We start from the raw sequence: 16,419 nt of genomic DNA on the forward strand, positions 1-16,419 counted from the left end.
TGGACCTGGCCACTCCCACCGAGCACCAGGAGTAAGTCAGCACAGGAACTTGGAATGCAGCCAAGAATAAATTACCCCACTAAACTGAGCATTTTCTTTCTGGGAAGAAGATAGATATTCAATGAAACAAGTGAATTCCATTTATTTCTAATGAAAAGAGCTAAACAAAAAATTTGACCTCAAAATATAGAACTCAAGAGAAGGATAAAAAGATAAAAAGAAAAGAACTCTTGAGAATTGTATTTCTATTATGGGTAAAAAGTAAAGAACTTTTGAGAACTGTATTTCTGTTATAGAGAGTGCATGTATAATCTGATTTTACTGTTATAATATAAAAGAAAAACTAGAACTGGAAAGGGGATTGTACCAGAAAAAAAGGGGAAGTAGAGGCAAAATGAGGGAAATTACATATCAGGAAAAGGCAAAGAAAATCTATGAGAGAAAGAAGGGAGGGGGGATGAACATTGTGTAAATCTTACTCTATTCAAAGAAAGAATATTAGATAAATTTGGTTTCACCAAGAAACTTATCTCATCTTATAGAAAAGTGGGAGGGGAAAGGGGAAAGGGGTAGGGGTAGGCTAAATAGAAGGAAAACAGAAATAGTGAGAGAAAGAAAGGGGGAAGGTCTCTAAAGAACAAGGGCTGGTTGAGGCAAGTAATACTTATAAGTAAAATATTGGGGAAGAAGGAAAGGGAAAAAAGGAAAGAAAAAAGTATAATTTGGGATTAAAAAGAGGGCAGGAAATACAGAATTAGTAGATGATTTCAGGGAGTCCTGGAGAGACTTGATGCTAAGTGAAATGAGCAGAATCAGAAGATCTATACATAAGAAGATTATATAATGATCAATTCTGATGGACTTGACTCTTTCCAACAATGAAATGACTATTGTCAGTTACAATGATTTTATGATAAAGAGAGCCATCTACACCCAAAAAGAGGACTGTGGGAACTGAATGTGGATCACAACGTAATGTTCTTACTTTTTGTTGTTGTTCGCTTACATTTTGGTTTCATTCTTTTTTTTTTTTCCTTTTTGATCTGATTTTTCTTGTGCAGCAAGATAATTGTATAATATGTATGCATATATTGGAATTAACATAAAATTTTACCATGTTTAACATATATATTGGATTACTTGCTATCTGGGGGAGGAGATGGGGGGCAGGGATAAAAATTTTAAGGGATCAATGTTGATAAAAATTTGAAGGGATCAATGTTAAAAAATTATTCGCGCAGGTTTTGAAAATAAAAAGCTTTAATAAAATAAACAAACAAATAAAGAAAAGAAAAAAGGACCAAGAAGATGCCACAAATATCCAAAAACTAAATTAGTTCTTAGAAAATCCTAAAAGGTTTAAAATCTACCCTTCAATTAGTGTTGACACAACAATCACTGTGCTTTGCATCATGTATAAATATAATCTGGTAATAGATTATGGAATTTTTAATCTCAAGGTCATGTCACTGTAGTTGGCTCAGGTTTGTTTATATAATAATTTTTAGCAGATTGTAAGTATTATGTAAGATACAGTATTTTTATTTTCACTTCCAACTTTTCTCCCTGCTTCCACCCCATCTCCACTTATTCATTGAAAAGAAATGATACTCATTATAGATTTAGAACACAAAACATAATTTCCACATTAGCTATGTGCCCCCCCCCAAAAAAAAAGGCAAGAAAAAAAAGTACATTCAGGATTCATCAACTTCTATCTCTCAAGGTAATGAGCATTTTTCATCATGACTCTTTTAGAATTATCCTCTTTCAATGCTAATGTAGTCCAATTTATTTCTAAATTGTTTTTTCCCCCCAAGCCTGAATCTGCCACTTTTCAACTTCCACCTATTGCTCCTAGTTCTATAATCTAAATCTCTTCTATGTGAGAATCTTTCAAATATTTGAAGATAGTTAGTTCTATGTGTCTCCTTACTCTTTTCTAAACATCTTTCTCTGATCCCAACATGAAACCAGGGTCCTTCAAAGTTCAAGGCATATACGTTTTGTTTTTTTTTTTTTTAATCTACAACACAAACACTAATGCCAATAGTCTTCTGATGAAGTAAAATGTCTGAACACTCTTCAAAGATTATCACACTTTACAGAAGAGCAAATTAGCTAAAACAATGGATAAAATTAAAATAGTTAAGTATAAGTAGGTTGCAAAATATATAAGATCTGGTCATACAATAAGAGAATACTGCAGTCTATTTTTATTCATTATATATATTATATATATTTTAAGGGGTGGGGGACCTGAGAGGAGGGAAGTATGGCAAATCTCATACAGGTTTATCAGTAGAAAACCAAATCATTCTGGTTTTCCCAGGCATATTCCTCCAAATGGTCAAATATAATATTATTGTCAACTAATAAAACCATGTTTACTTATGATAATAGCACTGGTTCATTTTTTAATTTATTTCTACTCCTTCCAAAAGAATATACATGCAGTGAAACTATACTAAAAACTGAAATTTGCATTATTTTATAAAAAATTTAACATAAAGTCCGTCAATATAAAAGAATTCATTTTCTTTCACAATATTAGCAAAAATGTTTTGCTTGTAATAGTGACCAATAGAGAGAAAAATCCATCAAATATCAATTAGAAAACTCCATGTGCTTTTAAGTCTTTGATTAATGGAACAAAATCTCTTGGTGTTTAAATTTTTTTAGTTTATTTTATTTTTAAAGGCCTCACATGAAAGATCTCTCTTCTGTGCCTATTTTTGTAAGAAAGCCAGCAGATGTCCCTCAGGTCTAAGGGGAATTACTTTTTTTCAAGAGAAAACTTAAATAGGAAAAGAACAGCCATATGTTGACTGTGCAATGCTTAACAGATGAATTAGAGAAGCAGGGTTACTGAATAACTCAAATTACTTTTCTTTAAAATTGAATGTAATTAATGTCAATTTACATACTTATGTAAAAGGATTGCCATATTAACCACACGAGACAAAAAAAAAGGCAAACTTAATAATCAATAACATTTTATGAAGGAAAACAGACCAGTTAAATTTTTTCTTAAATTTATGTCTCAATTGGCCTAATCCTTAAGAAATTTACAATGCTGCTTAGAAGGCTTAATTTAAAACCTGAAGTTTGATACTTGGTGAAATCTAATTTTTCTGAAATCATGACTCTTAATCATGGAAATCTGTTTTCCCTTTTAATTGCACCCCCTCAAAGTTTTAAATACAATATAGATGTCCAAATAAACATTTTTAAAACCTTCTCCCTCTCCCTTTATACCATTGTCTCAAAAGCATAAAAATCTAAATTATATCAAATGTTAGGGGGCCAGCTAGGTAGTGCAGTGGATAGAGCACCAGCCCTGAAGTTCAAATCTAGTCTCAAACACTAAACATTTCCTAGCTGTGTGATCCTGGGCAACTCAGGAAAAAAAAAGAGTAAATATCACTTCATGCATAATAATTTCATTAATATTTTCAAAGTACTGTTTCAAATTTTAGACTAATAGTAAAAAGGAGTTCAAGAAATACCTTATTTTTTCTTGCACTGCTGAGTCATAATGACACTCTGAACTATCTATGATAATTTTAACTTTTTAATATGACCTGATTATATTTTTAAAGAATAACCAATAGATATAACCTCTTTCTTGATTTCTAAAAATATAAACCAAATCTTTGCTCTGCCAAAAAAAATTCAAAATCATATTACATTTCAGAAATATTTAATCCTGACAATTTCTAGTAATCAGAAGTTTCACTTCTTGATGAAACTGTAAAACATGGTTTCAAAAGTAAATAAAACACTGATAAATACATTTTACATAATATACTGAGAAAAAATACTTTAGTTATGAATTTAATAGTTGGCTCTGCTTCCTAGACTTATACTGTATATATATATATATATATATATATAATTATTCTCTTTGGTTCAATTATTTTTCTAATTTACAAAACCTTGAGCTACCATTTGATAGGTAGACAAAACAGAATGAACCTTCCATCTAAATTTTTGTTTTAGTCACTTAGTATTTCATTATTCAAAAACAATAACCCATAGTGCTTTTTTTAGTAATGAGCAAAGATAATGAAAAAAAGAAATAGTGGCACTGAATGTGGAACAAGATAGCAAATTATTAAGAAAATGGTGCCAATGATCAAGAATCTGTTTTCGAAGGGTAAAAATTAATTCCTGAACAAGTTATGCTCGTTTTTTTTAATTCATCATATCCTTATCAAGTCATTAAAAAAAAATTTTTTAAGTTGATTCAGTTACATTTTCTGTTCAACAATACTCTCCTTTCCATATCCACATACACATAAACCACCATTCTGAGAAATTATATTGATGACTAAATTAACATTATCTTAAAATACTTTGGAAATTTAAGAATGCTTTACTTATTTATGTACAGTAAACAATAATTTTTGATCCTCAAAAGGCTGATAATATTTTGGGAACAATAATAAAAAGAGCTAGCATTTATGGTATAATTTTGTCATTTTAAAGATGTTATTTCATTTGATCTTCCCAACAACCCCACAAAGCAGGTACTATTTTTAATCTTCATTTTTTAATATGAAAACATGAAAAAGTTTAAGTGACTCATCTAAAGTTACAAAGTCAATAATAAGTAAGACAGGATTTGAACTCAGGATTTCCTCAGGAAAGTCTCAATTTTAAGAATGTTTTCTTAAATTGGGGTATTTTTTGATGAAAGGGATACATAATTTTTAAAAATTATGAAAAAGGTGAAGCTAGGTGGCACAGTAAACAGAGCACCCATCCTGAAGTCAGGAGGACCTGAGTTCAAATATGTCTTCAGACACTTAACACTTCTTAGCTGTATGATCCTGAGCAAGCCACTTAATCTCAATTGCCTCAGAAAAATAAATAAATAAATAAAAACATATGAAAAAAATATTGTCATATAATCCTTAATACCATGTGTTAGCTCAGTGGTTCTCAAACTTTTTAAATAGGGGGCCAGTTCACTGTCCCTCAGATTGTTGTAGGGCCGGACTATAGCAAAAACAAAATCTCACACTGTCTCAGCCCCTCAGCCCATTTGCTATAACCCGAGGGCAGCATAAACGTCCTCAGTGGGCCCGCTGGCCTTAGTTTGAGAACCCCTGTAGCTGATTTACAAACGTAAGACAAATCAAGTAAACTAGCTAGAGTTTTAGATTCCAAAAGGAAAAAGACAAATGTACAAGTTAAAAAAAAAAAATTTTACTGAACAATAATTGCCTCTCAACAGCCAAATTATACAACATAGCTTTTAAAATTAAAATTAAGTAGGGTTATTGAGCACAAGAGCTAAAACCCAAAGATGTTTGTTTTTTGTTTTTATTTTTGTTTTTTTTTGGGGGGGGAATTTGGAGAAAGATGTACAAGTTAAGGTTTCAATGCTACTATTCTCACTTTCATACTCATTTAAGATTCTAGCAATGAAAAATAATTGAGGGAAAAAAGTAGTATGAAGAGAGAAAAATAAGTAGGCATATAAAGAAAGAAAAAATGAGAGTGAAATTCAAGATATCATTTGTGATTTACCAACTTTGTGTATTAGACAAGGTAATAATTCAGGTAGCAATGGTTTCAAGATCCTTCCTTTTAACCTTTGGCCATACCTTCATCATTTTATGACATTCTGTCAAATCACTTTGTCTACTGAGACTAAATTATAACTGCCTAGCCATCCTTGGAATTTGTGACACAAAATACTAGCTCACAATATAGTCTGTCTAAATCCTCCAGAATATCATCCAAATTACACTCTAAAGAAAGCAGAACATAAGTAATCTATAAATTAGAAGGTAAGTCTTATACTGAGATTCACTAAGGGAAGCTGTGCAGCATGTCCCGTGGCTACAAAGAAAATATTTAAATTTAAAATAAATGAATTTTGAAAGTTTTAACATGTTTTATTGGGTATTCAAGTCTCTTACCTTTCAAATCATTCTTCAGGGTTGTTTTTTGTTTTTAATGATTTAAGGGGCAGCTAGTTGGTACAGTGGATAGAGCAGGAGCCCTTTAGTCAGGATTATCTAAATTCAAATCTGGTCTCAGTCTCTTAACACTTCTTAGCTGTGTGACCCTGGGCAAGTCACTTAATCCCAAGTGAGTCAGGGGAAACATAGATTTTAAAGGGGAGGAAAGGGTTAGATTTATTTAAATTACTATGATACAACTCTGATTTCAGACTTCCAGCATCCCAGACCTGATCCTTGATATTCTGTTTGTCAATCCTAGTTTAGGGATTTTACTTAAGTTCTTGATTTATTTTTCTTTCATTTATTTAGTTATTTATGTTTTCCCTTCACTTCCCCCTCTTCTATATTCCCTCACTTAAACAGTTTCAAAATCTATCCTCTTTTCCTATTTTTTTTTTAATTTTTATTCTGTGCCTTTTCTCTTCAACTTTGTTTGGCTCAAGAGATTTAAAGCTTCTGAAGCATCAGATTTAAGCTCTTTCAAATAATTTTCTATGTTAGTTAGTCTTTATAGAACATTTTATTTTGCTGTAGCTCAATACCAGATTGTAAAAGAAGTAATCCTGAAAAGAAGCATCACTGCATGTGAGAAATGATTGTCTTCCAAATCATGTAGTACAATTTTACCTCCTGCTCTCCCCAAAATCTATTCTCAATATCTGCTATCTCATTTATTTGTCTATCCCCTTCACATACACTTTTGACTGTCAGCTCCTTCTAAGGAACTTAAACATCACTTCTTCTGGGCCAAGAGAATTAAAAAAGATAGGAACAAGCAAAGATTGAGGGAATTGGCAAAACACAGACATACTGATACATTGTTGGTAAAGCTGTGAGTAGGCCAAATCATTCCGGAAAATATCCTAGTATTATACAAATAGAATGAATGAAATGTCTATAAGCTTGATCCCAAAGAAGTCAATTAAAAAAAAAAAAAAAAAAAAAGGAATCATATAAATCAAAATAATTAGAGCTGCCCTTTTTTTAGGAGCAAAGAAAAGGAAACAAAGTATCTAGTCATCAACTGAGAAATGGCTAAACAAATACAGTCATATAATTAAGTACTACTGGGTTGTGAAAAAAACAATAAATAGAAGTATCACAAAGCATCAGAAGATCTATACTAAGTGGTACAATGTGAAGTAATCGGAACAAGAAAAATATGGACAAATGACCATAGTAATGCAAATGATTAGGAACTAATCAAAACTAAATGCTGATAAATTAAAATAGCCAAGCTTGATCCCAAAGAAGAGATTTACAAAGTCACCTTTTTCTTCTTTGCAGAAACTGGAAGCAATACAGCAATGAATAAAATGCCATAGTTTTTTAAATGTTGATTGCTCCTGTTGAACTTTTATCACCTTCTTTTTGTGGTGTTCTATATTATATGGATTACTCTCTGGGAGAGGGAGAAACTATTTTTGGAAATTCAGGTAATTTTTTTTAAAAATCAAAAATTATTTTTAATAATGGAAGAAATTTAATCTTAAATTCTGCTTTAATACACTTAAAATTCTGTTAAGAGCTTCATCTATGCTTAATAAGTTTCCTATTATGATTAATGCCTTATATATGTATCCAATTCTTATTTCAATGAAATCTAATCAATTGTACTAAAAGACAAAAATCACACATATTCAGAAAATGACTAAATATAACCAGCACAATACTATACAAATTCCAAAGGTTACTCTTAAGAAAAAACAAAATAAAAAATTCTTAAATGTTTAGGTGTCATTTGTAATAACTATCAAAATTACTGAGAATCCATATAACCACCTAAAAAACATGTAAGCTGTGTGAGGGCAAGGATTATGTCATTAAAAAAGAAAATCTTTGTATCTTGTAGAGGGCCAGAACTTTGGAGAAGTATACTTGAAAGAAGGTAGAATTGATGAGATGATTGTTCTCTAGTTCACATATATACTTTGTACTTAGCATGGTGATATAATGGTTCTCTAGTTCACACATATTCAGTATACATCATTGTAATAGGGTATTTAAACAGGGGACAAAATCAGACTGGGGGGAGGGGGGAGGAGACTGGTTGAGAATGGAAGACTGGAAGACTGCTAGAGGAGACTGGTTCAGACTGAGATTGGGTCATCTATGACAAACACAGATTGTGTAAGAGAGAGAATAAAGATTTTGGACTCTATTCTTGTCCATTCTCATGATGCCTATTCTGCTTAAATCAATGCCCTTCTGGAGGACCTCCAGAAAGCTAGCCCAAACATTTCAATATCTCCATTGTCTTGTACAGAACAGGAAATTAAATGTTTGGCATATTGAATTACAATGACAAAGTTCCACACAGATAGATGTTGGATGGAATAAAATCTTAAGGCATTACTAAAAAGTTAACCATCAATATTGTATGTTATTTAACAATGTGCACAAATTAAGAATGACTTTCATTCCTTTCTCACTGACAATTCTTATCCCTTTTATTTCACCAATATCTGGACACTCAGATTTGTTGATTATAATTACATATATATATGTTATATATAATTATAATTTGACACTTAAAGAATGAAAGTTTAAGTAATTCTCATACAAATCTATAAGCTACTCAATTAAAAATGCTTTCAAACATAGTTTAATATATAACAAATATTTTCTAAAATAATTTCATATAAACACTATAGTTATCGTATAAAAATGTAATGATTTCTTTGAGTCTCACTTATATATCTCAGCTCTCTCAAAATGCATTTAAAACAATTATCTTCTTTTTATTAAGGCTTTTTATTTTTCAAAACACATACATGGACAATTTTTCAACATTAACCCTTGCAAAACCTTGGGTTCCAATTTTCCCCCCTTTTCTTCATCCCCTCCCTTAGACAATAAGTAGTGCAATATATGTTAAACACTGTAGAAATATATGTTAAATCCAATATGTGCATACATATTTATATAATTATCTTGCTGCACAAGAAAAATCAAATCAAACCAGAAAAAAAATTAGAAAGAAAATAAAATGCAAGCAAACAACAACAAAAAGAGTAAAAATGCTATGTTGTGAATCACACTCAATTCCCACAGTTCTCTCTCTGGGTGTAGATAGCTCTCTTCATTACAAGAGCATTGGAACTGGTCTGAATCATCTCATTTAAACCAATTATACAGCACACATACAATGCTGCATATAATTTTGCGAAAAATACATGTTTCCAAAGGTAACCAAGAGCCGAAATACTGTAGAAGACCACAGATATTGGGGAACTCTGAGAAAAGTATACTGGAAGCAAAGATACTTACAGCAGGGTGTTAACTCAGTGTGATTAATGAGATGATGGTTCTGTAGTTCACATATACTTAGTAGTTAGTACAGTGATGTAATGGTCCTACAGTTGACACATGCTCAGTGTAATTATACTAAGGTATGTAATTATACTAAGGTATATAAGGGTAGACTTGAGAGAGAAACTTAAGAGAGAGTGTGCTCGTGCTCAAGCTCAATCTCAGACTCCAGATTTCAGAGAGATCCTCAAAAAAGCCACAGACACAGAAGAGTCTCAGACATAGACACAAAGAAGACTCCAGACTTCATCTTTGACCATTCCATCCTTGTGAGTCTCCTGCCTCCTTCATTCCTCTACTAAGACCAAGGACTTAGGCTGATCCTGAGGTCCTCCAGAAAGCTAGTCTGGACATTACACACACACACACACACACACACACACACACACACACACACACACTCACTCTCTCTCGCTTTCTCTCTCTATCTCTATCTCTCTCATCTCTGTATAGATATAAGATATATCACACACACATATATATATGAGTAACATATCAATAGCAAAACATATAGTTCTCTAAATGAACATTCATATACTATTTCACTTAGTGCATAATAAAAACTAAATACAAGTATAAGAATTTAAAAAAAAAAAAATCTTCCCCCATTCAAGATGCAATGACAAAGTGCTTTTCTATGCCTCCAAATCAAATTAAGTGTTAAATATACCGCACACCCAAAATAAAAAGGACATAGAAGAAAATGTAAGTGATCAATTTCATTCATTTTTATATAAAGCTAGAAGTTTTCCTCAGGCATAGAATAATTTTTAAATTTCATCAGTACAACTGATTTATCTCCAAAATTAGAAATTACTTACTTGCTACCTCCAGTGATGCATTATGGCTCACAGCTTCTCCAAGATAATTCCGTGCTACACAGATATAAACACCTTCATCAGGTCTACTTTTGCGTCCATGTACTATACGTAAGAAAAATAAAGATCCACTAGGAAGTAACATTCGGTGCGAACGAGAGTCATCTTTGTCTGTTTCCACTCTTTCTCCTCCTTTATACCATTCAATAGTTGGCGTGGGTCTGCCTTCTGCTTTACAGTTCAAAGTAGCTGGTTCGCCTTTAGAAACAATGAGATCTGAAGGATGTTCAACAATACGAGGAGGAAAATCCTCTTGACGAAGACGGGAGCCTGTAAGACAATTGGAAATTATGATATTCATGTATTAGTTTTAAGACATTTAAATTTGTTTTTCTTTAAAAAGACTTTTTAACTCCTTAGCCTATGATTGAAGAATTTTTACCATCTCTCTTCAATTCACCTTGGCAAAATTATCTTGTACTTATTGTCCAATATAAATAACCAGACAGCCTAGTTTATCCATTTATAACCCATTCTTTCCTGCATGCTTGATGTCCTAGCTCTTTGCTTTCCTCTTAGCCCGAGTTCCAAATTTCTAGCCCTCCAATAAACTCTAAGTAACCTATAACTAATTGTAGTATTTTTTATGAATATGTTATCTTGAGATGATTGGTAAGTTTCCTAACAATAAAGACTTCTTATACATATTTATGTATGTTCTAAAGCCTAGGACACTGCTGTAAGCATAAAAATAAGAACTTGCAATTACAGAATATGTTAATATTCATAAAAGAATTTTTTGTAACAATTTTATAACAATCCCAGAAAGTTAATAGTGTATATATAAATCTCATCCCAATTTACAGATGAGAAAATTTGGATCACGCTGCTGGGTCTATATAAGAGATCATAAACCCACATGTGCAAAAATGTAACAGCTCTTTTTATGGTGGCAAGGGATTAGAAATTGAGGAGGGACCAATCAACTAGGAAATGGTTGAATAAACTATGGTGTTTAAATGTAATGGAATACTATTCTTTGAGAAATGATGAGAGGCTGATTTCAGAAAAGCCTGAAAAAACTTATATAAACTGATGGTGAGTGAATTGAGAAGAACCAGGAAAACACTATATACAATAATAGCAAGATTGTGTGATGATCTGCATACCCTTTGATCCAGCAGTGCTACCACTACTGGATCTGTATCCCAAGGAAGTCATAAAGGAGGGAAAAAGAACCCACATGTGCAAAAATGTTTGTAGCAGGTTTTTTGGTAGTGGTAAAGAAATGGAAAATGAGTAGATGTCCATCACTTGGGGAATGGCTGAAATAACTTATGGTATATGAAAATAACGAAATATTATTGCTTTATAAAAATGATAGATAAGCTGATTTTAGAAAAACTTACACACACTGATGCTGAACAAAATAAATAAAACAGGAATACATTGTACACTGTACATTGTGCTATGATCAACTATGTAAGACCTGGTTCTTCTCAGTGGTTCTATAATCCAAGGCAATTCCAATAAATTTTGTATAGAAAACATTACCTACATACAGAGAGAGAACTATGGAGACTGAATGCAAATCAACAGATGCTATGTTCACCTTTTTTTTTCCTTTTTCTTCTGTTTTTTTTTTTTCTCACATGATTCAAAAAGAAATGTGTATTAAAAGAAATTAATGTATATGTATACCCAAAAATATTGTATTGTTAAAAAAAAAATAAAGATTATATGATGATCAACTATGATAGACTTAGTTCTTTTCAACAATGCATATAGACTTTGTAGGGAAAATGTCTGCATCAAGAGAAAGAACTACTTATAGTAGTTCTTATATATAGTAGATATATAGTTCTTATATATAGGAGTATATAGTAAAGAAAAAGACTGCATATAGATCAATGCATATTTTTTCACCTCGTTCTTGTTTTCTCATGGTTTATTCCTTTTGTCCTGATTTTCCTTTCTCAACATGATTTATACAAAAATATGCTAAAAATAATTTTTACATGTGTAACCTCTATCAGTTTGCATGCTGTCTTGGGAAAGAAGCAAGGGAGAGAAGGAAAAAAATTGGAACTCAAAGTCTTGCAAAAATGAATGTTGAAAACTATTTTTACTTGTAATTGGAAAAAATATATACTACTAAAACACAATATTTTGAAAAATTGGCTTAGCTTAAGAGGTGTCAAACCTCAGCATGGACCAAGATATTCTGATTTATTCTATTATGGACAGGAAAGAAGAGAAGAAATCAGGGTTAAGTGACTTGGTCAGGATCATACAACTAATAAGTATCTGAGGCCAGATTTAAATTTTGTTCCTCCTGACTCCAGGTCAGATAGGTACTCTATCCACTGAATCATCTATCTGACCCTTCTTGGTTGATTCTTTAAAATATTTCTGAATAAAATATAATTTTATAATACATAATTTTAAATATATAATGTAATTTTAATTATATTTGAAATATAAATTTTAATATATAATTCTATAATTTTAATATAACTTAAAAATATGATTAATGAGAAAAAGATGTAATAGAGAGGAAGATTAATGATTTCAAAAATCACCCAGAGGTATTTAACTCAACTATATATAAATCAGTTACATATAAAAAATAAATTTTAAATTAGTTATTTGGAATTCCTGCTCTGAAGAATTCCGGGAACTACAGGAACTTTTACTTTCTGAACGGTTTACAGAGTTGGGGGTCTGAACCCAGGAAGACTGAGGGAACCTCTAATAATCAGGAATGCCAGGCCCAGCTGTGCTGCAAAGGCATAGCCTTAGGCAAAAAGGAACCAGCATACCCAGTAAGTGCAGAGGCAGTGGCACAACTGGGGTCACTTGTAAGAGAGTGGAACTTTTGGTTTCAGGTTCCAGGTCAGAGGGGAGAGCTAAAGTGAAGTTAGAGGTACCATCCTCCTCCCTTCATAATTAGAAGTGATTACACTGACATTTTTTAAAAATAAATCAGCAAAGAAGAAAGAACCCAATCATAGAAACTTAATATAGGAATAGGAAAAAACAGTGTTCATCTGGTTTTAGTAGAACACTAAAGTAAAAAAAAATTTTCTTCTACCCCAAAGAGCCCAAAAATGGCTCCCAGCCTAGAGAATTTATCAAAGAACTCAAAAAAAATTTAAAAATCAAATGAGACATTGAGGAAAAACTAAAAATAAGATTATGAAAAAAAAGTTAACCAACTAGAAAAGATAAAAGTTTTAAAGACAAAAATAACTCTGAAAATTAGTATTAGGCAAGGGGAAGCCAGTGAAGCTTTTATAAGAGATCAAGAAATAACAAAACAGAATATAAAACATCTTATACAAAAAAACAAGAAATTTAGAAAACAGATCAAAAGGAGAGAATATAAGAAAAATTGAACTACCTGAAAGCTATGACCAAAAAAAAAAAGAATCTTGACACAATAATGCAAGAAAAAATCCAAAAACATTGTCCTAGACTGATAGAACATGAAGTGAAAGTAGAAATTTCAACTCAGAAAGATCCTTTGTGGAAATCACATAGGAATATTATTGCCAAAATTCAAAAACCCCAGATCAAAGAGAAAATTTTTCAAGAAAAGAACATTTCAAATATGCTGGGACAACAATTAGAATTGTACAGGATTAGCAGAAACCACAATAAAAGACTGCAGGTCTTGGAATCATATATATTAACAAAAAAACATTCATTAAAGTTACAGATTTTCAAGACTTTCTTTCAACCAAACTCAAACTCAATAAAAGATTTAACTTACAATAGCCAATATCTAAGATCAATTTCAAGAAATTTAGCATGGACAAATTGTTTATGTTTTTTTTACATGGAAATGTATAGCAATGTTTAAGACTAATATCATCAATTGAGTAGCTCAAAAGAAAGACTGGGGCAGAGTTCCTATGATCTGATAAAAACTGCCTAGATACAAGTACAAAAATTGTTATACAAATGAGGTGCAACAGAAGAACAGACACAAAGGCATTAGAGAGGTGAGGTTCTGAAAACTTATGCACACCAAGAATGGGTTAAGTTGGCAATACTACCTATATACCATGAAAGGCATAGCACCTCTCCAAAATCTATAAAGAAATAAGAGGAAAAGAATGGGCGGAGTGGGAACCAAAGGGTGAGGGAAGAAGACAAGGGAGAGTGGGGAGAGGTCAAATAATAGCAAGGTAAATTAAGAAGCAGAATTAAAATAGAAGAGTTAACAGGAATAGGAAAGGTAGGGGGTGTGTGTGTGTGTGTGTGTGTGTGTGTGTGTGTGTGTGTGTGTGTGTGTGTGTCTCTATGGGGGGGTAGGGGTATGTGTACGTGTATGTATATATACATATATATATATATATATATATATATATATATAATTAACTATAGTCTGCTTGGAGGAGGTGGAGATGAAAGGGAAAAAATATAATAAAAGAAAAAGTACACAGCAAAGAACAAAAGAACAACCTACAAGGAAGCAAAGATGGACATTAGTACTATTATATATCCTTTCTTGAACTGGTAATTTATTGTTATATATTTTGATTCCTCACTGATATTCTGTTGAATACATGATAATGTTCTGTTTAGTTTAGCTTTGTTTTATTTTCCTTTTTTTTTCTTTTTCTATTTTATTTTTAACAGAAAACTAAAAAGAAAAAAAAAAACAAATGCCTAATAAAGTTTCTATGGGAAAACAAATTCAATATTTCAAATTTGGGCACCAACCATACAAATCTTTCTATTGCAATATGATTAAGCTCACCTCCAACTGCAAGTCACACCAGTAGGTGCTAACATGGTCTAAAGCTTTTACCTCCAGTAAGGTAATAGTAATTGATAACCCTCCTACAACTTGTTGCTTTTAATAAAGATTTATTTCCTTTCTTTTAATAAAGATTTATTTCCTTTCCTGGTACACTGTGGAAAAGGAAATGGTTTCACAGCTTCTTCCCTTTATTCCCATTTTATAAATAAACACAGATTTTTTTTTTATTTTTAAAGAATTCCCAAGGTAATTCTTGATAACAAGAGAAAATAAGAAATAATTAAAAAGTTCCTTCCTATGCTCTCTTCCTTTTTTCCCCCACCTTAAGGGGGACAACAGAGAAAAAGCACACACACAGATGCTAGTGACAGATCTCCTTACCCTATGTAAACAAAAGTTTATCCACATTTCAAAGGAAATACAAATAAATTCAGTCTATCATAACAGGGAAAGGAGGTTTACAAAGTAGGCTATACATAGGTGGGGACTAAAGATTTCTTAATTCTTTACATATCAGAATCTATGTTCCAATAGCTGCTGCAAATTTTGAATAGTTAATGGTATATAAGAGAATTTGTAGGCATAATAGAAGCTAAAGAAGGACTTGTCTTTGTTTTCAATCTTTGATTTAACCTTCAGTCTTATTGCCAAGGGAGCCGAAATTCTCTAAAACTCCTTGAAGAATAAATTCTCCTTGAATCCTGCCACTGTAAAGACCCCACCCTAGGACAAATAGCCTCATTATCTAGGTGGGGTTGGTCAAGTTTTGGGTTGCAGAATTCCAACCCTATTCAACTGAAGATTTTCTATTCAATTCTAGCTCAAGCTGAAACCCAGCTTGTAGATAAAAAGAGACAACTTGGGCTCAATCCTTGCAGAGGACCTTATATGTCAAGGATTCTCTATTCCTGGCATAGTAAGCCTCTGCCTGCTGGAATGATATTCTCTTTCAGCATTACCCTCTCTTTATCCTCACCTATCTCCCTAATAAGACTTTAGAGCTCTCTGTTGGGATTTCTCTACTAGAAACTTTACTTCTCTGTCAGGACTTTGCCACTAAGGAATTCAGCCTTTCTATTCATGCATAGCAAAGACTGTCTTCCTATTGCCTATAATAAACTTCTTTTTATCAGTGTAGCTTTTTGGGTTCATAAATTCCTTTATGAAGGACCTGCACTGCCAGAAGGGGAGTTCCCAAAACTCCCTACCCATGCGCCAAATCCTAAGGGGATTTAGGGAAGCCAAACCTCTTCATTTGGTTCCCTGAACCCCAAATCTGCCACTAACCTCATCATTTAACTCCCTGACCACGAGGAACCCTAATCTCATTTTGGTTCCCTGAATCTATTCTCATCATTCTCATTGCAGATCTGATTTTAGATAAAGCACAAATTAGAGCTGGAGTAAGAAAAAAGCACAGAACTCAACAGAAGAAGAAAGAAGGAAATTTTTAAAAAACAACTAACAGGAAAGTTCAGGGGTAAAGGAGCATTCATTATTGCAGGTGCTAGAAGTTTCTATGTAACCATTAATATATAAA

General features: G+C 32.2%; 1 protein-coding gene across 1 annotated transcript in view; it reads right to left on the minus strand.

Annotated features, from left to right (window-relative positions):
* Window positions 1–16,419, minus strand: part of ROBO1 (roundabout guidance receptor 1) — a 582,961-nt gene that overhangs the window by 354,829 nt on the left and 211,713 nt on the right. Inside the window, exon 2 of the mRNA XM_074299785.1 lies at window positions 10,112–10,438. Within this exon, the coding sequence (XP_074155886.1) occupies window positions 10,112–10,438 (327 nt within the window). The remainder of the gene's footprint in view (window positions 1–10,111; window positions 10,439–16,419) is intronic.

This window comes from Sminthopsis crassicaudata, chromosome 3 (genome assembly GCF_048593235.1).
Source record: "Sminthopsis crassicaudata isolate SCR6 chromosome 3, ASM4859323v1, whole genome shotgun sequence".
NCBI classification, from domain to species: Eukaryota; Metazoa; Chordata; class Mammalia; order Dasyuromorphia; family Dasyuridae; genus Sminthopsis; species Sminthopsis crassicaudata.